General features: G+C 37.0%; 1 protein-coding gene across 3 annotated transcripts in view; it reads right to left on the bottom strand.

The window, feature by feature from the left end:
* LOC120538020 (aryl hydrocarbon receptor nuclear translocator-like) overlaps positions 1 to 22,085 on the bottom strand; it is a 139,201-nt gene that overhangs the window by 63,336 nt on the left and 53,780 nt on the right. For all 3 annotated transcript variants that reach the window (XM_039767402.1, XM_039767391.1, XM_039767382.1), the window contains exons 8-12: positions 10,348 to 10,413; positions 8,803 to 8,888; positions 7,781 to 7,857; positions 3,953 to 4,087; positions 2,379 to 2,453 (exon numbers count right to left, since the gene is read on the bottom strand). In XM_039767402.1, the coding sequence (XP_039623336.1) occupies positions 2,379 to 2,453; positions 3,953 to 4,087; positions 7,781 to 7,857; positions 8,803 to 8,888; positions 10,348 to 10,413 (439 nt within the window). The remainder of the gene's footprint in view (positions 1 to 2,378; positions 2,454 to 3,952; positions 4,088 to 7,780; positions 7,858 to 8,802; positions 8,889 to 10,347; positions 10,414 to 22,085) is intronic.

Genomic DNA, 22,085 nt, shown 5'->3' on the forward strand with positions numbered 1-22,085 from the left:
TATACTGGATCTTGCTACATACTATTAACATTCAAGTAATGGATAGTTGCATTTCTGATCATGTAGTACTAGTTTATATTCTCTCTACTCCATCTTCCTCTGCTAGTCATCTCTCTATTATTAAAAAAAAAAAAATCTTGGGAGGGAGATGAGATGCGATCTTCTCGGAAGACAATTTGACATCCCGCGAGAGACACTTTAACGTCACGCAAGACAAAAGGACAGCTGCCGTACAGGCTTTTAAATGATCGATGTGCAGCACGACAAGCAAAACACGCACCTCAGCAGCACAAAGCCAGCTGCTGATCCATCTGCATCTCCTTCGCAAGTGTTTAGCTCGCCGCTTGCCCCTTTCACAATGCGAGCAGGAGAGACGCGAAGTGGCAGGAGCGAAGCATGCCTCCGGGGAGATTGAGCGAAGTGATCAAGACCTGATCATCTTGGAGAGACACTTTGATGACACGTGAAACTAGACATTACAACCTTAGAAAGCAAAACCCATGAGACGGTGACTTTTGCATGTCACGCCCTACTTACAAACAATTTAAAACAAGTTCACGGACATCTAACCTAGCAGTTGGTGGAATGCTTTTGGCAGACACACTTCATGTGCTCCCAGCTCTTAAAACAAAGACAAGTAGAACACGCAGCTCGCCAGAAGCAGCTGCAAGCCAGCAGATGATCCAACTGCATCTCCTTCACAACACGAGCGGCAGAGACGTGAAGTGGCAAAAAGACAGCTGTTTTTAAATGATCGATGCACAGTGTGACAAGCAGAGCACGCAGCTTGACAGCAGCTGTTCTGACCGCATCTCCTTAGCGTGCGTTCTGCCCCCCACTTTACAACGCGAGCAGCATTAAACGTCCTGCGAGAAAGAGAATTAACCACGCCTGGGGCCAGAACAAAGGACAAATATTGTTTTTACAAAAGTTTTAAACTAGAAGTGAAAATAATGCATATGTAACAATTCCCATGAAAATAATTTCTTTAAATTGTATATCTGGTAAACCAAACCCAGGAGTGGGCGAAGCCCCCTAGTATAATAATATAACACATCTCTTAATTACTGTATGTTCCTACTTGTGGGGTATTTAAATATTCATGTGAATATTCAGTGTGACTCTAAAGCAAGATAATTTTTCTATTTATGCATTATTTTTCTTACCTAATATTAATTTGTTTTTTTTTTTCATGTAATTACCCTTTGACATTATGTAAAGCACTTTGAGCTACATCATGAAATGGGCCACAGAAATAAATGTTGTTATTACCATACTATAAGTTTTCACAATATAAAAGCTACAAATACTATTGTTTTCTCATATTTAAACTCCTTTGCTCTGTCACCTCACTCTGCTGCTCTGTCATTAGATGAAAGTGTGAGCTTATATTATTGCACATTCTGAAAAATCTTGATAGATTTTCCCCTCAAAGTGTGCATGGTTTCTTTCTGTCATTCATCCGCCAGTACATGGATTAGCTCAGGACCTTAAAAGACCGGGATGCAGGTTTGAGCACAGATGGGAGAAAAACAGGCTTAGCCGTTTACTGCTAGCATTTGAGGAATAAAAGAAGCCATATTCTATAGTACTTAGAAAAGGTAGTTCATGCTGCTATTTCAAGTTCATAACCTGAAATAATACAAAACCTGAGCATTGACCCTCTATAACTGATATTATGAGTAAGCCTAAATATACGAAATCCCTGGAGCTATCAGACAATGTGAGTAGTTTCATCAGCACTGTCAAAAGATCAGAAATATTGGCGAACAATTAAAGACAGCAGTTTTCACTCAGTTATTCTGCCTAGCCCTACTTTTGTAACTCCTTAAATCCAACTCTTAAGTAACTTTATGGAGGTTTCTGAGGTACACCTCTAAGGCACATACTGCTCTCCAGCTAAATTCTACAACATATTCCCTGTGCTCTATTCCGACTCTCCTGCTAAAAACGTGTCTTCTAGAAGTTTATCTGTTTTATTCCATGTAATGCCATAAAGACTTTGATATTTGTTACGTTTTTATCTTGTTTTCCACTATCTTGAATTCTACATGTTGTGATAAAAAGATATTCCTTTGTATTGAAGATGACCTATCAAAAAATTATTTTTTCAACATTGGCAATTTACACAGTACACTAACTTCTATCCCTATATGAAAGTTAATCTAAACTGTAACTAACACTTTAACCAGACTTGAATAAATGGGATATTTACAAACAAATATATATAAACAATAATGTTTTATTATTAACGCCTTTAAATGTTGTTCAGGAATTCCATTTTATATTTTAAAGCAGATGTAAGAGCTCTGGAAAAGCTATACTTTACATCATCATTAAAAAACTGTGTAACTATCATAAAATATGAAAATGCAGACCTGTTGAAAGCTGTCATTTAAAAGTCCCTGGTCTTCTGGATGCGTAAATTCCACCATTTTCTTTCCCAAGAGTTCCTGTCAATAAAATAGTGAAATATTTTGTTAAAGATAAACCTAATATTACGATACAATGGTCAGAGGCAAGTGGAAAAATTCACGTGCAGAAAGTGAAAAATGTTGCATTGCTAAAAGATGTGTAGCATAATTACAAAGTACATGTTTCTTTTTGGGGGCGATAGCTCATTACAAGTTACTTTCATTATCTATTATACATTGTAGATAAAAGAGAGTTAACAGTTTTTAAAAGAACTGCCAAAAATGTTTAAATTGTGATTGGATTCTTTTATTCCCACATTTACTCCAGGACAAAACAATTTCATCATTTTCAAAACAACATGGCTGTATAAATAATAAAATATTTTTTAATTAAAATTTTTTTTTTCTTTCTTTCTAAAGATAAATTTATAGTTCAAATAAATACTTTAATGCTAAATACAAGATAGTTATTTTATCATAGAAATGCAGAGAGTTCGAGTTTACTTTTTCTTTTTTATGTATTGGTATTCGAAGGCTTGTTACTTATATTTACCATTATGCTTTTACCACACCACCAGGCTGCCACCATTTTGAGTACCGATTGTTACGAAATTCACTAAAAGATGTATTCTCGGAAGTTGTACCACATGATGTTAAACTGACCCTGCACATCTTTCCTTGTCCAAGTCTGTGAATACTTTTTAAAAATAAAACCTTTTTGCAAGTACTTTTGTTTGATTTACTGGTTGTAAACATTATCATTATTTTTGACTTTAAATTGTATATTTCATTTTGAAATATATACAGCACGTTTCATTGCCCTTGGTGTTAACCCCCCGTTTGTCTTTGACCGCAATATTTCTATTAAGCAAAAGATTTTTGTTCCTCCTCCTTCCTTGTGCACCAGCCTATTTAAATAAATAAACTGGAAATCTTCAAAAGGCTCACAAAAGCACTGCACAGCCAACCTATATTGTTTAAGTAACACTGTAAAATTCTATGTGCCATGTATAGTGGCTGCTCATGGACCAGAACCTCGAGAATATAAGTTACAAGAATGCAGAGGCATAATGCTGTAACTGTACAGCACACTACCGCACATACTTTACTCAAAGATGTTTTTATTTTTTGAAGATGAATCACAGAATGACTTGTTAATGAACCCAGCATTATTATGGAGATCACTACTATAACTCAACAGGAAGCTCATAAAGCAAGTCTAAGGGACCAAAACATACAAAAGGTTGTTATTATAAAAAATGAATTAAGAAAACAATCACCTAACACAGATGCTGAAAAAAGACTGAATTACATTTCCAAAAAGTGGTTCAAGCTGTTGACCACAAGCAAAAACAGAATTATTGCTTAAATCATTCAACCTCCGCAATTAAGATATCAGGAATATGGCTAAAGGGCAATTTATTTAATATGTAAATGGAAGCAAATTACTCAATTATAATGTTAGCACTGGACAAATATTTTAAAAAAGTCATAAATTAATAAATAAAGTAATAGCTGTTTTATAAAATCCATCTTACTTGAGGAGAGTATCCCACAGTAGCAAGGCAACGATGATCCACAAATGTGAAAATACCTTCAGGGTTGTGCCGAGAGATGAATTCAACAGGTAAACTGGCAGTATTTATATCAGTGTTACTTGGACAGCTCGTTACCTGTAAAATACAACATGATTATTTTTGTTTTCCAAACATTCAACTCAAATGACTTCTACACTGAAGCAGGGATCTCAATCTTCATCTTGGCTCTTTCAAAACACCAGATGATGTCTGGGACTTTGTACCAAAAACCAACACACTAACAACCTACCAAATAAAAAAATACATGCATATAGAAAGGATAATAATTAAACATCTCAAAGAGTTAAGTAAAAGCAAATGTGGTTTGCTGCCTAATCTCCACGTCAGTGTTTTCATTTAAATGTTTACAGACACTTTTCTGTAGTTCTTACAAAGCACTAATAGATGGCGGGTTCCTGATTTATTTTATTAAATAAACTTCTTGGTTTTAGTTTTAAAATCAAACATCATACTACGGTGTACCTATGAATGTGTGGATGTTTTCCCAGGAGTTTAATCTGAAAGCAAAGTGGCTTTGGTCTGCATTTGTACCCGCCATAGTTTATAAGCTACTGACATCACAATGTGAAAATAAGAAAAGGTATTTTGATTGAATCTGTGTTCTTAGCAAAGAGAAATTATGCTAGCAAGTGTGCACCAGGGACAAAACACAAGTCTGTAAAAAGGGACAAAGTTTTGATGGAGGACTGAATCTGATATAGCACCTGTTCAGGATAATGCATTAAGTACAAGACAAAACTACCATCAACATGACAGCAGTGGCACACAAAAACTCATTACGGGCCAGTTTATTGTTGCTAATCAATCAAGTCTGCAAATCTTTGAGAAGTGGAAGAACTAAGAAAAAAAAACACTTTAACATATGCAGAACATCCAGTTCCACACAAGTGAGTGACAAGGATAGGTTATTGAATACATGGAGTTACAGTATGAATTAGCAGCACTGACCCAAATATTCTTAATACTTAGACTTACTCATTTAGAAATTTTACATGTCAAGTAGTGTGCTCCAGAAAACTTACAGGCAAGCAAAAAATTGGACAAACCAGATGCAATATAGAAACAGAAGTAATCAATGCAGACATTTCTTTACTATTAAATAAAACATCGATTGACATTAAATATGACAAGGCAGTAATGTGTAAACAGCCAGCTAAAGGGGAATTGACTACCCCTGGATATTATTGTATAAACATCCTAGATAAGAACCAGCAAGATGTCTATCATGAAAATGAAACACTGGCAGTCACAAAAGCATAAGAGAAACGAGGAGAAGTAAAAAAAAAAATGACATTGAAGCTTCACAGGCAGTTTGGACATGCCTCAGCTGATAAACTACAGAAACTGTGGTGATGCAGTGATGATGACACTGAATGCATTTCCAACTTAGAGCAAATTTCGAACATGTTTGAGACATGCTTGAAGTACAGCAAGCCTAAGCCTAAAGCAGTCATGGGCTTGCAGCTGACCTGAAGGTATAATGAGACTGTTGCCATGGACCTTTATCAACTTGAAATATGAGTCATCTCCATATATTTGATTGTTTTACACATTAGACTGTAGGAGGCACTGTAACTTTAAACATGACTTCTGAAATTGTAAAGCTTTTTATCCATTCATGGATATGTATTCATGGACCGCCAGAGAAAATATACAGTGACTGTAAGTATGATTCATGTAAGAGGTCCATGGCAGTGAGCAGGTTTTTAATGAAAAACAGCACACTCCGGCTCTGTAGGTTGTAGATGTGCGCAGTAGCAAAGCCAAGCAGTCCCATAGTGTTAATGGGAAAAGTTGGCTGGTCGTGTATTCAAGTGCAGACAAGCTCAGTTCAGCCAGTTTCCTCATTAGCATTCTGGGGATCATAATTAAGGCACCTGCACCCACTGGAGTATAAAGAATCCTGAGTAGTATTGAGACGGGAGCAGAAAAAATTTCATAAATAAATGGGAGGGAAAAAAAAAAAAAAAAAAAAGGAAAGGGTCTGGAGGTTAAGATAATGAAAGGAAAAGAAGAGCATTAGGATTGTGGCAAAGATGGTGCTGCTGAGAAGGGGCAAGTTGTCAGGGCTGATGTCCCATAAGAAACATCGGTACTCTAGGAGTAGGGTCGCTCCTGCTAAATGCTGCAGAGGAGCAGGAGCGACCAACCACTTCAGAGACTCCATAGAAGCCAAGGGCTGTTAGTGGGATAAGGGTCCCTATGAACACTGAGGGATTGCGGAGGAGACGTGAAACAGATAACTGTTTACTTTGCTTGCAGGAAGACATCTCCTCTCGCTAAACAGACCTTGTCGGTGTGAGTACATCAGGCATTATTCCGAAAGGATGCACTGAGGTTCAATGTTCTTTTAATGGACTGATCCCAACTGTATTTTACCACTGATTTTAATCTATTTATGGATGTATTATTTTATCCTTCGTTAACATGTTTTTATAATATTACTAATTTATTTAATTACTTTATCCTTCACAAGCACTGTTTTTAATTATTAATTTATTGAAGATCTGCACCTCACTATTTAGATTGTTTAAAATAAAAAGCACTAAGCACATTTGCAACAGTGGTCTTGTTTTTTGTCTTCATTCGAACTAGTCTTTCACCAACACAAATAGTGAAACAGAGGGTGGCAATAGTTACAGAGAAACTGTTCTTGAGGAAATGAGGATATATCCAGCAATCTTTAAAGAACACACATGTTGCACTGAAATGAGGGCAACCTACCAATATACAGTGAGAGAGAGAGAGAGAGTGGAATCCAACATAAAGTAGAAATTCTTCAGATGTGCAGGGAAAGCCAGAGGAAAATAAACAAACTGGTACAATCTGTGGTGCACTGAACCCGGCACTAAAGATTCAGATGAATTATCTACAGTTGATGGCATTAACAAAGAGCTCAAAGAAAATAGCAAAATAATTTTCACCTTCATGAAGATATGCTTAAGACCCAAGACTTGTCCTTTGATACTGCTAAACAAGAAGAACTCTGCAACTGGAAATACAACAAAGTTTTTCAGGAAATTCCACATCTAGGGTAAACATGTGTTTCCACAAGATGGGTATGCACCTTGAAAGAGACACCAGCAAGTATAGTACCTAAGTCACACTGTGTGACTAGGTTTGAAAAATTGGATGGGGATGAACTACCAGAGGATTCACCATCATGCTATTCTAAATGTTCTGATTGTTAAAAACTGTGGATAGTACACACCATATATATCATATCGGCATTTTTGAAAGGTATACAACTGTTGCAAGATATTTTTGGGCTTCCAGTTGAAGCTAAATGTCTTTGTGGAAACTAAAAATATGTATTATTATGGATGCACAACACTGATTTTACAACAAAGTCAAGGAAAACAAACACAGGGGAATAATGTCATTGGTAGATCCTACTATTTATTACTAGTTGGACAAACATGGAAATGTAAGTGGGCTACTTAAAATCTCATGTTGGCGACTTTACATGGAGAGGGCACAAAAGAGTTTGCAGAGACTAATTTTGTATTTAGAAACTGTGTTCAGATTAGACATGAGCAACATAATTGTTGTTCTGTTAGCACACAGATGAATTCTTATGACAGATTAATACAAATACAACAGGAAAACTACATAAAATATTCATCAAATTCCTATAGAGGTTCAAGGGTACTACAACATGAAGCACCACTTACAGAAAATGATCAGTTGAATTTAAAAATCATAGGTTTAAAAAATCATTAGCTGTATGTTTTTTTGTTAGACACTAATTAATATGTTAGAGCGCACCTGTAACCTTCCAATTGCCACCAAACAAAACTTGCTGCCTTGGTTGTTATCTGGCTCATCATCTGGCAAAGAAACACCTAAAAATACACAAATAACATAATTTAATTAAAAGTTGATTTTCAAATAAAACAAATCTCTAAATTAAAAGTGCAGCATTTAAAATTAACATAGATTTGCACTGAATTGCAGTGTCTGGATAATTTTATTTAATGATGTTACTAAGTACCATCCAGAAATATGGCACTTTATTACAAAATTTGGTGATAGTTTCTAATATTTAGCAAGAAGGCAAATACAATTGAACCAAATAGATTCTTGGTAAAGTTTCTGACGATAGGTGTATGGTTCATCTGTCAATCTGCATTAAGAGATAAATTTTACAAAGTACTCAACAAATCTTTAATTAAAGATTGCACTAATACTCTGAAATGTGATAAACACAATTCCTCATAATGTTAAGAAACAGAATATGAATTACAAAAGTCATTGTTGAAAAAAATTCAAAACACCATATATGAGTCCTGTGGAATGAGCAGCTAAGACTGCTGTATTATATACAATACATTAAGGACAGCCAGATACCTGCACCTACATACACTTTCTGCAATATATTGTACATCAAAATTGATTATGACAAGACAAATTCTAAGAGTCAGATAACAGAATTTTAGAAGTTGTTTAATTACAAAAAAGGAATGAGCCTTTAATTAAGATGTTAAATTAGTAGTACTTGCTTGAGCCTATCCAGCATTGCATTTGGTAAGATCACCTATACTTAAGTGCATGGACATGGCTGGAAACGGAGCTTAAGGGCTGGTTTTCTATATAAACATTATTTTAGTAATGAATCAGACTAAAAAAACAAAATAAGATTACAAAATGTAAAAGTATAAAGGTACACATTTTTTTTTTTTTACTTGCATACTTCACAGTCCTATGTTCATTGAGATTAACATTTATTCTGAATATGTAACTGCTGGTTATGCTGCATTTCTTAATTGCTAAAATTCTGAAATTCATACCAGCTGGAGGCCAGGATTTAATATACCCTGTGCAGTGTACAACAACATACTGCAGATCCCCTTCCTTAGTGACGCCCAAGCCATTCCTATGAAATATAGATAATAAAACATTTTTAGAAGGTACAAATAATGACAGAGCAAACAGCTTTAAACCACACAGGATACTAAACATTCGAAACTTTAATACATCTTTTGACTAAGATCAAGGCTGTTTCACGTGGCTGCGCAAACATTCTCACAAAAAAAAAAAAAATCAAAAGCTAAAGCAGTAAAACAAAATTTTACACACAAGTTAATGTTACTACAAACATACAGATAGTATTAAGCAAGTGATGAGCAGTGCCTGGTCTTCACCAGATATAGTTCTTGGAGATCTGCCCAAGAGTTATATTTCTGTTTCATCAGACCACGGAATCTTTGCATGTGCTCTCATAGTCCTTTAAATGCCATTTAGCAAACTCTAAGCGGGAGATTGATTGACTGAGTGTTGCTAAGATGGCCTGTATTTCAGGTTTCTACAATCTCAGCAGAAGACTTTAGAAGATTTGTTATGAGTGGCCATTGGGTTCTTTGTTACCTCTCTGACCAAGGCCCTTCTTTCCTTGTTACTCAGTATGGCTGGTCAGGAGGCCTGAGGTTTCAGATGTACCATTTATACAATTCCCTTTTTGCATTTGAACACAGATAAAGACATTGGTATTGTGTAGCAGAACTGAGCTCATGTGATACAGAGCTATCAAAAAAATGTTGTGAAGCTTGTGTTCTAATGTCTGGTGGAAGTCATAATATATTAAAACAGAATTTCTGTTTTATTAAATGCCTACTGCTAGAATTTCTCATGCAGGTGCATGAAAAAGCAGGTGCTTGATTTACACGTCACAAACACAAGTGTTCAAATGGTTCACACTATAGTTACTTGATTTTGTTTACTAATATGTTCTACACAGCATATATAAAGGCTTTTACATCTTAAAAGTCATTCATATTTTAGAGCTCTTTCATTATTCTTTATACTGCTCTGTAACACAATAAGGATATTCTTGTCTCACTATCACGGTATACATCAGCAAACAATGTAAACCCACCCACAGAATTTTAAAACCTTAAGCATGTACCAGGTATTAAAATTGTCAACGCAAGAATATGTCAAAACAAAGGTTTATTCTATTGTAAAATCAACACACCATAACAGCAAGAAAACTGAAACAGAATAAAATTGATAGGGTAATAAGCACCTTCTATTTTGCATGTTGAAGAAGGGGCATAGACCTAGGTTCATGTAAATGCTATGGGCAGATGGTGAGATATCTGCCTGAATGATCCCCTCTCACTTCTATATTACAGGACATGTCTAACTGTTAAAGAGACATAAGAAAGATCAAGAAAAAGGAATGAAAAGTAAACAAGGCGTTTCTGAATCGCAGGCCATTTCAGTATTAACAGTAATTAATTACCAAATCAAACACAGTTTTATCTAAAGGCGTGAACAATTATTCTGAAATGAAAACTGATACAAGTTCAGCAAAGTTAAAGAAGAAAAGGTACCTATTTCGGTTCCTCACATAACTTAGTCTATTAAGTGAGACTGGATCCACAGTGCAGTTTCCACACCTGTTTGTAAATGATAAAAAATGTACAAAGTTAGTTTAAATTACAAAAATTCCAGGTGACAATAATACGTTTTAGTATAAAATGTATTATCAAAACAACTGACATAATTTCTTATTATATTTCTGCTATTACCAGGTAAATACTAAATCACAGGTAACAAAGGTTAAAAAGCTGAAAGGATTACTGCCAAGAGGGAGGAGTATATGGTATGTTTAAATGTTTGAAGGGAGTGCCAAAAAATAACCAGGCAGAGAACTAAGTACAGATCAAAAGGGGATGAAAGGTAATGTTTTAGAAGTACCTCGGTTAAACTGGTGGAAAGAGGATAGTCCTATTACATCACATGTTGTCCTCTACTACATACCTTATTATAATAATACAATTAATAATAGTAATAATTAATAAAAATATGAAATGAACAATAAAAACAACAATAATCACTGTAATAATAATATAATGCCAAAACAGTATATAATCTCAAAGGTCCTTTGTGTGGTAAATCTTAAAGCACAGTGAAAGACACAATCCAATGTCACAGTAAGGACAATATTAGTGTGTTTCTTTTAGGATTTTCTTTCCAGATTTATCAGTTTTTGAACAGCACACTGCACAGGTACGAGTTGGATTCTATTTTTTTCTGTTGGAGGTATATAATCAATAAAATGTCTACCAATAAGATGCTCTGGATTGATCTGCAACGTGCTGGGTCAACCATGTCTCTTTGGCAGTAGTGTGGACAGTGGATGTGTGGCAATGATTTGTTCTACAAGCTGGCATGTAAAGTTTGCATGACATACAGTTTTGCAAGCTTTTTATTTGTATAAGAAATGCATTCCAAATGCACTGTTCCACCAGATCATAGAGGCGTTGTGAAGTGGCAGTAAAGGGAGAGCCTCAAAGTGGATATCCAGACCTGGAATGCAGTTTGCAGGGCCAAATCAGTATATGAAAACAGCAAAGAAACTGGTACATCTGCATAGCCACACCAAGAAGGTTCGCCTGCTTGCTTACAGCTGACCAGCACTGAACACACCTGCTGCGCAGAACAACAGCACAGCACCTATCATCCCGGTTGTGTCACCTGCCAGTGCAGCACACAACATCCCTGCTGCACCATCTGACAACACAGCACTGCCAAACCCTGCTGATGTGCTCTCAACACCCACCACATGACCAAAGTGGGAGAGAAGATCACCCAGCCATTTTGAGGAGTTTGGGCACTGTTGCAAGGAGTTGGAAGTGGCCATTAGAAATAGTGACTTTGAATATCTTTTTGTAGTATTTCTTTTGCTGCATAACGGAATAGAAAGTTAGTTCTTGACCTGCACTATTTATAATAATTTTGTCTCATTTGTGTAAATGGTTTCTCTTTATCTGCTTTTAGGACTTGAGTGAAAATCTGATGATGTTTTAGGTCATATTTATGCAGAAATATAGAAAATTCAAAAGGGTTCACAAACTTTCAAGCACCACTGTAGCTGCATTGCGTACAGTGCTAAGATGACACACTTCGTTCTTGTCTTTCTATTTCAGAGCAAGCACTTTACCCCTTTGCCAAAGTCTTCAGGCATGCCATGACAGTTGGGATGCTCTGTTCCATATGCATCAGTCTTTCTTTGTAGAAAAATGTCAAACAGCTTTTGTGAAGTATAAAAATTACCCATAGTTAACAGTAACCTTCATCCAGCAGAGCATCTTATCAAAGTCAGCACCAATGACGTAGCAACGCCATACTGATTGTATTTTGGATCAAACAGTGTTCCTGTCTCAGTATACAGAAGCGACTTCCAAATGTATCCCGTTTTAGATTCACAAAGCTAATAAAACTTTATGCCAAATTTTGCTCTTTTTGAAGGGATGTACCGTATCCACGACAGTCTGACCTTATAAGTCATAAGACTTTCAGCGATGCTGACAACGGGGTCTATAATGCACACTCTCCAAAGTTTTGCTACATTCAATCAATGTTCAATTTGGGTGCTGGATGGGTATTCTCAAAGTCATCATTGTTGCTAAAGTGCAAATATTTTAAAATTATTGAAACGCTACACTCAGACATAATTTCTCCAAAGAACAGCAGCATTGACAGCACTTTTAAAGCAATTAATACAGTAGCATACACTAAGCCAAATTCCAGGCTGTATATGATTCTGATATCTATTATAGTGAGTGGCCGCATTTGTTTGTGCTTCTTGTATATGAAGATGTACCTCAAATGCCTAAGTTCGGAATGTGCTGGTCAACTAAACATTTAAAGAAGGAAAGAAAAATCACAAGTGAGTTTATTTCTCAGGTGTCTGCATTTTGTTGACAATAATCCACCTGCCACTTAGCACCGGAGAAAACCTTTCTGAAAATAAAACTGCACTGATCAAGAGTCTAACTGGGTCAACATAAAAGATCAGCATATTGTTACTGACCAATAACTTCTGCATTAAAAATTTTGTTTAAAAATTAAGCGATACAAACCTTGTAAAATTCCTGAGCTGGCAATGTCTCTACCCAACTACAGGTAGTAGGTAGGTGAACAGTCTACCAACTGGTGAAAAATTAATACTAAAAATGTGTTTATGTATTTACTCCGTATTTATTAATTTATCTTTTTCAAGTTTTAAATTCACAGCTCAAAAATACCCGATATTGTGAAAATCTGGTGGCAGAATTATGTTTTAAAATATTTGTCTCACACTTTTCAATCTCTCTCTCTTTCTCAAAATATATTGCTGAAATATCATACACTTTTTATACATATCTTGTGTTTTCCATTTTGTTCCTCTTAACCCTTAAACCACCACAACTGGCTATAATCATTTCTCAGTGCCATTTGTGAGCCCGAAAGTCAGTGCCGTACATTCGTTGAGCAGCCAGCTCATGACCACTGCCAGCCCTTTGTGAGCAGGGGGACTGAAAACACTCCTAAAAGACACAGGCGCTCCTCAAAAAACCCCTCCTAAAAAAAGCCGATAGACTACTTTCACATTGCTTCCTTACTTGCAGCTGCTCTGCTGCGTGATATGCTTCTCGCACGACGCATACTTAAAGCCTGAACAGCACCTGTCCTTTTTGGTTGATAGCTTGGTTTCTCTCTCCTCCCCCAGACATCCTCTGCTCCTGTTGGGGGTTGTGCTCCCCTATGATGTTTGTCTATTCCTTAATCGAGAACTAACTGCATACTGAGCTCATTTTACTTCTGAAAAAGACATGTTTGTTTGAAGTGTTTGAATAAAGTTCCTGTCTCTACAATCTACAGTGTTTCTGTGCTATTCTGTGACCAAAGCGTGACACCCTGCAGCCTCACTGTCTCTGGAATTCAGCCGATGCGCTAGACTAGCCTGAAAGCATCAGCGCTTACCTCTGTGTGCTTGAGTGCAGCCAGTTCAAGCACAGTTGGCTAGGTGATTTACTGAATTTCATCTACTGTGTCAGTTGCACCTTGTACATAATGTTCCAGTAGTTTTTTTAATACTTTTTTTTGGTTGTGAATTGTGACGTTTAATTAAAGTGCAGCAAAAATGTATTTGGCGTCCAGGGATGCATCAACCCCCAAGTACATGGCAGTTTAAGGGTTAAAGCCTCAAGATGCCACTGGAAGGCCCTGCACCTTCTAAGGCTTCTGGCAATGAAAAAGCACTTGCATGAACTACAGTACATATAGCAGTAACATCAGTATTTTACATTCAAGCACTGCGGGAGACACAGCAGTACAGTATACAGGTTTACCTTTACATTATTTTTAGGTAATGTATTAAGCAGAGTTTGAAATTAAAGTCTTTTGGGGGGCATATTTAAAGTTTAAACTATACAAATAGGCATTTTTTTAACCACATCCAAAATTTGCGGTTTTTCACAATTCGCAGGTGCTTCAGTAACATAAGCCCCGCAAATTTTGGGCGTGTACTGTACAGAATTTTAAATACATTGGTTATCACTGTAATAGGAATGTGCGTGGATGAAACAGGCTGAAGAAAAATAGTGCTTTTATTTAATGTAGCGGTAAGATACTTCTTTCTATTCACTGTATGGTTCAAACCACTCCTACTTGTTGTAGAATGTAGTTGTAATATGCCGTGGACATCGCAACATCACACAAGAGAGCAGCTCATGTGAACTGACTGAACGCAGTATGAGTGATCACTTCCATGCATCAAACCTGTTCAAAAAATGTATTACACAATTGACAAGGTAGGAAAAGAATATGCTCCGAACTGAGCTCCACAGCTAACGCGGTCTTGCGGAACCAACATCGTCACGCTGCCACTAAATACTCACAAAAAAATCCACAAGTTAATACACACACTGTCTCTAGAGTTTCTCCACACTCAATGTATTCCTTGCATCCCTGTTATACCCTCTGATCTCCCATTTCAATTCAGATGCCTAAACTTTCCATTAAGGCTCTGCTGCGCGATGACAAGTAATAAGTCTCAGGGACAGACCCTACAAAAGTTTGCCGTTGATTTCAGGCAAGATTGCTTTTCTCCTGGACAACTATATATTGCATTCTCAAGAGTGAGCTTGCGCAGCTTCGTCATATTACAACCGGAGTGCTGAACTGACAACGCTATATAAAGAGAACTATAACAATCGTAATAAACGAACAATAAAACAGCGGAGAACCCGTGGATTAAATAAAAAAAGGCAGCTTCCTTGGAGAAGCAAGGAAAAAGGATAGCCTTATATGTTGTTTGTTTATAAAACAGCGGAGAAGCTGTGTAAAGGCTGTTTCACAAAAAAACAGCAGAGCGTCTTATATGAGCAGGCAGTCAGCTAAAGAAGGGAATCAATAAATATCTATAATCATAATAAACAAAAAATATTGTACAAGCCGCGGATTAAATAAGGGAAATAGGTACCTGAACAGTAAAGAAAGTCTCGAATAGCTACACAATAACTATAAGAATCGTAATAAACAAACAATAAAACAGTACAGAACCGCGAAGCAAGGAGAAACGATGGCCTTATTTGGCATTCGTTTATAAAGCAGCGGAGAAGCTGTGTGAAGGCAGCTACACAAAAAAACAGCATAGTGCCACACTCTGAATGTATTCCTGGCATCACCATTATACCCTCTGATCTCCCATTTCAATTCAAATGCCTCAAATTTCCAGTAAGGCTCTGCTTCGCAATGGCAATAAGTCTCAGGGATACTTATATATATATATATATATATATATATGCAAAAAAAATCTATATCTATATATATCTACACTAGCAAAATACCAAGCGCTTCAAGAAAGCGGAGAAGTAGTGTGTTAAAGAAGCAATGAAAAGAAAAGGAAACATTTTGAAAATAACGTAACATGATTGTCAATGTAATTGTTTTGTCACTGTTGTGAGTGATGAGTGTTGCTCATATATATATATATATATATATATATATATATATATATATATATATATATATATATATATATATATATATATATATATATATATATATATATATATATATATATATATATATATATATATATATATATATATATATTTACATACACACACATAAACATATATATATATATACATATCTATACATATACACATATATACATACACATATATATACACATATATATACATACATATATACATACATAAATACATTGTGGTCCCCGGCCGGGACGCCCAGGAGGACGTGAGTAGGGCTTGTGCATCCTCCAGACCGTGAGGGGGCGCCCGTCCTGGTTCTGTTGGGAGCCACGGGTCGAGGGCATGGAAGCCCTACCCTGTAGGGGGCCGCGTCACCGCCAGGCGGAGCCCCATGCCGTTTATCCAGACGGTCCTCGGCTGGGGCTGGAGCCCGGCCGGGACGCTTTGGAGGACCAGAGTAGGGTGAGTGCCTCCTCCAGACCGAGTGGGGGCGCCGTCCTGGTTATGCAGGGGCCTCGGGTACAGGGCTTGGAAGCCCAGCCCTGTAGGGGACCCGTGGCCACCGCTGCGCGCCCCAGTGCCTGTTTATTCCGGGAGCCCGCACTTCCGCCACACCAGGAAGTGCCGGGGAAGACAGGGACACCCGGCGGTTGCGCGCAGCCGGCATTTCCGCCACACGGGGTGTGTCCGCGGAGATTGCCGGAAGCAGCTGGAGCCCATCCGGTTCCTATAGCGCCTCCCTCCAGTCGCCAACAAGAGTCGGGTGGAAGAGTGGCAACGTCTGGAGGAGGAAGGAGGCGGTGGGAAGAAGAGAGAGAGAGAGAGAGAGAGAAAAGGAAAAGGAGAAAAGAGAAGGCATTGGATTGGCCTGGACTAAGGAGTTGGGGTTGGTGAGCGGATTTATAAAAGAGAAAAAGATGAATAAAGATGCGCTTGGGTGACATTAACGTGTCTGCCTGTCTGTGTCCGGGGCGAGGTTCACAACACATTATATATATATATACATATATATACACACAGTATATATACATACATACATACATACACACACACACACATATATATATATATATAAACAAACATATATATACATATCCATACATATCTACATATATACACACACAGCTATTTCGTATCAGTGCAATACGCTGCTTGTTAAAACGGATAACTCCCGCTCTTACGCAAGTCTGCGTGGATATTATGAACTATCGTATTTGTTCAAGTTCTATTTAAATTTTAAAAAGAAGGAATTTTTATTTAGTCGCCAGAAATATATCTTTGGTAGGTATGGTAAAAACAGACAGGAATATTATTCGTGAATAAATCAACTCAAACCTTAAACAACTTATAATATTTTGCTCTCCATAAAAATATATCCTGTCAAAATTATACAAATTCAAATATGAACATGCTGCATAACAAAACCTGGAAATATAAATAAAATGTGTTCCTTTCAGCAATAACAAATCAAATCATTCAGTTGTCTTTGCTCATATGTCATTTTAGAGCTGAACGCCTGGCATCTTTTTTTGGCAACAAGTTCGTTTCTGTTTGGTGGAGATTCTCAGGATGGATTGCAGGTGCTCATCAGTGAGGCGACTCCTGTGTGCTGTTTTGTTAGTCTTTATCACTGAGAAGAGCTTCTCACACAGATATGTGCTACCAAACATGCACAAGGTTCGAGCCGCATGTAGACGGACGTTTTTTGTTCTTCAAAACGCCGTGCAAACTCAGTGCGCAATAACTGTAGCTTCGCAATAACTTGCAGCATCATAAGGTAGACTTGATTAACGCGGTAAGTGTTCGGCAAGGCAGCTGAAGCGCTGCATTATGGGATCTGTAGTTTATTGTGTTACCAGCGCTTCATATACCCGGGCAATTAATAACAATGATACAGTATATAAAATGATCTCGCGGGCCGGATATAATTACATGCCGGGCCGGATGTGGCCCGCGGCCCTTGAGTTTGACACATATGGACTAAATAGAACTTGAAAAGATATATTTTTTCAAATGTGATCGCAAGCAATTCAGATAGAGTTGACGCCAAGACTACAGCCTGCATGCCTCAATGAGTCATCCTCCCCTCGCTCTTACTTTTTTACCGCTCATCTAATGAATACACTGAGTATGGCTTTACCAAAACAATCATTGATGGCTAATAAAGTATCCATTATTCGAGTATGTAGAGCGGATATATATATACCCCGCGACGTGAGCGAAAAGTAGTGTGTTAAAAAAGCTAGGAAAAGAAAAGGGAACATTTTAAAAATAACGTAACATGACTGTCAATATACAGTATTTGTTTTGCGAAAGTGTTACTGAGTGTTGCTGTCATCAAGGATTTGATTATCATTATTTCTTTCAATCAGGTTTGTATTTGTAGGATGTGTTGTGTTCAAGTTACATTCCGTGTTTGTCAATCGCTGTAAAGATGACAGGTTTCACTCATCGATTCGTTTCTTACTGCATCAATAAACAGCTCGTCTTCTTTATCTGAGACCTGACACACTGCATGCACGGGTTTTTTTTACACTGTCTTCCTTTAGCGGGACATTGACTTTTCCACCGGTGCTTTGTTTCCGCAGTAGCTGGATTTATGAATATGCTTGTATGTATCAGACGCCTATATTTTTGCTGCCTTTTCAATTGTGTAATTCGGTTTTGTTCAGCTCTTTGGAACTGTTGCTTTTATCTGTGCACTGCGCCAGTTCACGGAGCCACTCGGTGTACATACATCGAAGGTTCCCAGCTGTGCTGGTGCCATCTCGCTATGTCCATGGCTGTATTTAATGTTACCATAGTCCTGGCACTAAAAACTTTCTCTCGCAGTTTCACTGAGTTTGTGTCAAACACCACCCTGACCATCTCATCTTCCTCTGCATAAAGCACAGTCCTTCACCCGTGAATATTTAGTGGGAGTTTGCTATTGGAATGCCACTGACAGACGGCCTTATATGGGCAGGCACTAAATTACAAATGCCAGCGGCAGCCTGTCTATGAACTTAATTTAAAGTTTAGGTTTACATCGTGCTTTGTTTCCGAAGTAGCAGAACTCATGAATATGGTTGTATATGTCACTCGCTCGCTTCTTATTGTTTCGCTGCCTTCTCAATTATATAATGCATGTTTTCTTCAGCTTTTGGAGGTCTTCCTGGTTTTCTATGTACTGCGTGATTACGTTAAAGGCGTGATGATCTCACACGAAACTCCGCCCCCACGGCGTTCAAGCTCATCTCCATTACAGTAAATGGAGAAAAACAGCTTCCAGTTATGACCATTACGCGTAGAATTTCGAAATGAAACCTGCCCAACTTTTGTAAGGAAGCTGTAAGGAATGAACCTGCCAAATTTCAGCCTTCCACCCACACGGGAAGTTGGAGAATTAGTGATGAGTCAGTGAGTGAGGGCTTTGCCTTTTATTTTTTATATATATATATATATATATATATATATATATATATATATATATATATATATATATATATATATATATATATATATATATAGAGAGAGAGAGAGAGAGAGAGAGAGAGAGAGAGAGAGAGAGAGAGAGATATATATATCTAGATATATAGATATCTCTCTCTATATCTATATCTAGAGAGAGATAGAGATACAGTAGATAGATATAGATAGAGATATAGAGATCTATATCTATATATATATATAGATATAGAGAGAGAGAGAGATATCTCTCTCTCCCTATATATCTCTATATATATATCTCTCTATATCTCTATCTATAGATATCTATCTATATATCTATAGATATCTATCTATATATCTATAGATATATATAGATATATATATATATATATATATATATATATATATATATATATATATATATATATATATCTATATATATCTATATATATCTATATATATCTACATATATAGATATTTTTTTTTTTTGCATTGAAGATGAACTCAAAATCAACTCCCAAACCTACTGCCAGTTTTTCGAAGACACTTTCTTCAAACAGTGATACAGGAAAAAGAACATGATTTTTATGCAGGCCAATGCTCCATCACTTGCATCGAAGTTCTCCACTGCGTGGCCAGCCAGTAAAGGCCTTAAAGATGAAGGAATAATGACATGGCCCCTTCCTCATCTGACCTAAACCCTATCGAGAACTTGTGGGCACTTCTTAAACGCTAGATTTATGGGGTAGAAAAACAATACACCTCTCTGAAGAGTGTCTGGGAGGCTGTAGTCACTGCTCCACAAAAAGCTATATATATGTGTCTATATGTGTGTGTATAGCTTTGGTCATTGAGTGCAAGGGAAAAATAATAAAATATGGCGCTACATGACGGCTGTGGTATAGAAATTACATTTTCTATGTGAACGTTCAAATTTCTGCCTCTGGTAATGTGCCTTACCGGCATTACCAGCAATTAAAGAAAATTAGTTTTGTGTCCTCTGCAGTGTTAATGAGAGAAAGGCTTTGGTTTGGGATAAAAGGTGTAAAGAAAGGAAAGTTGCCTTTTCTTTTATATAGTATAGAGAGAGGTGTTCGCTGACGTTATGATCGCCTTTTGGGGACAGTCGCGGTGGGTCTTGTGTAGACTGGTGAGACGTCCCTGGCATTAATCAGCTGTGATGGCACTGTCAGTCCTCCACTCGTGCGCGTGTCTTCATAATCCGAGCCGACGACCTAATAATCGTATACGTTGAAAAGAAAGTGTGAATCGCCTTATTATTATAATATTGCCGCGGTGTAGAAAAGGGGTCCCGTGTTTGCACTTGTCTAATATAGATATTAGATATATATATAGATATATATATATACACACACACACACACACTGTATATATAATGTGTGCATATATATATATATATATATATATATATATATATATATATACACATATATATACACATATATATATATATATATATATATATATATATATATATATATATATATATACACTGTGTGTATATATATATATACTTATATGTGTGTATATATATATATATATATATATATATATATATATATATATATATATATATATATATATATATGACAGCAACACTCATAACAGTGACAAAACAATTATGTTACGTTATTTTTAAAATGTTTCCTTTTCTTTTTCATAACTTCTTTAACACACTATCTCCAGGGCGCAGGTATTTTGCTAGTAGTGAGATACGCTTCCCAATTTACAGGACCGCAATGGCACCGGAAGTACACCCGGGCCCATAATAAAAAGGGATCGCACTCCCTTATCCAGGCAAATTGCAGCTGGGAGGACATAGAGCAACACTCGATTGGAGAAGGGCAGTGCAGTGACATGGAGAGGTATTGTGGAGAGAGAAACTTGTACATTTGTGGGTTTCTGTTGCTTTGTGGCGGTGTGTTTAATAAAACCTATTTGAACTCGGGACTCATGGTGTTATGTTTAAAGGTTTGAGGTTTACTGACACCCCAGTTTCCATCAAAATATTTGTTCTTTTGGTTTGCCTTTGTTGTTTATTCATACTTGGATAGCTGGTGTGTAAGAGGTAGAGGGCCAAAAAGGGCTTAAAGCAAATCATTCTCAACTAGAGTTTTTCCTTTTCTTTTCAATTTTTATACACACACACACACACACCAGGTTCCTAGGTGTCCTGTCCCTTTCGGGGTCAGTTAATATCATGTGCTTACTCAAAAACTCTCAGGAGACTAAAGAGCTTTAGGGTTGGAACCATATCACTAGTGAGCTTTTATCGCTGTGCAATTGAAAATATCCTGACAGAATACATCACAGTGTGGTTTTGTAACCAGACATGGCATAATGGTGAACTCCATCAAAGGTCAGTATAACTTCTAAAACCATTGGGGCTGACCTTCATACTATCTACTCAACCAGATGGCTGAGAAAAGCTGAATTTAGCATCTCTGATGACAGCTATTCAGCTCACCTCCTGTTTTCAATTCTGCCTACTGGGAAGTGCTACAAGAGACTCACCACTCACTCCATCTGCTTCAGGAGCAGTTTCTTCCAGCAGAACTCCAAGTAACCCGATGGGACCATTTCATCGTCATCATCATATGTCTATTGATTGTCTAATGATTGCTAGGGTTTTTTCAAATACGATTGATTTTTTTTTTTATTCCAAAGATATGTGGGTAAATGAAATGGTGCTTGTTACGGTTTATTAATAAGACTCATAATATTTAATCTGTGTGATGTGTTAATATAGATAGATATATATGATTATTCTGAAAAGGTATGACTGGAATAATACACAAATATAAGTCTCATTGAAAAAAAGCTAAACATAACATGGGCAGGATGAATCAATG

Source organism: Polypterus senegalus, chromosome 1, assembly GCF_016835505.1.
Source record: "Polypterus senegalus isolate Bchr_013 chromosome 1, ASM1683550v1, whole genome shotgun sequence".
NCBI classification, from domain to species: Eukaryota; Metazoa; Chordata; class Cladistia; order Polypteriformes; family Polypteridae; genus Polypterus; species Polypterus senegalus.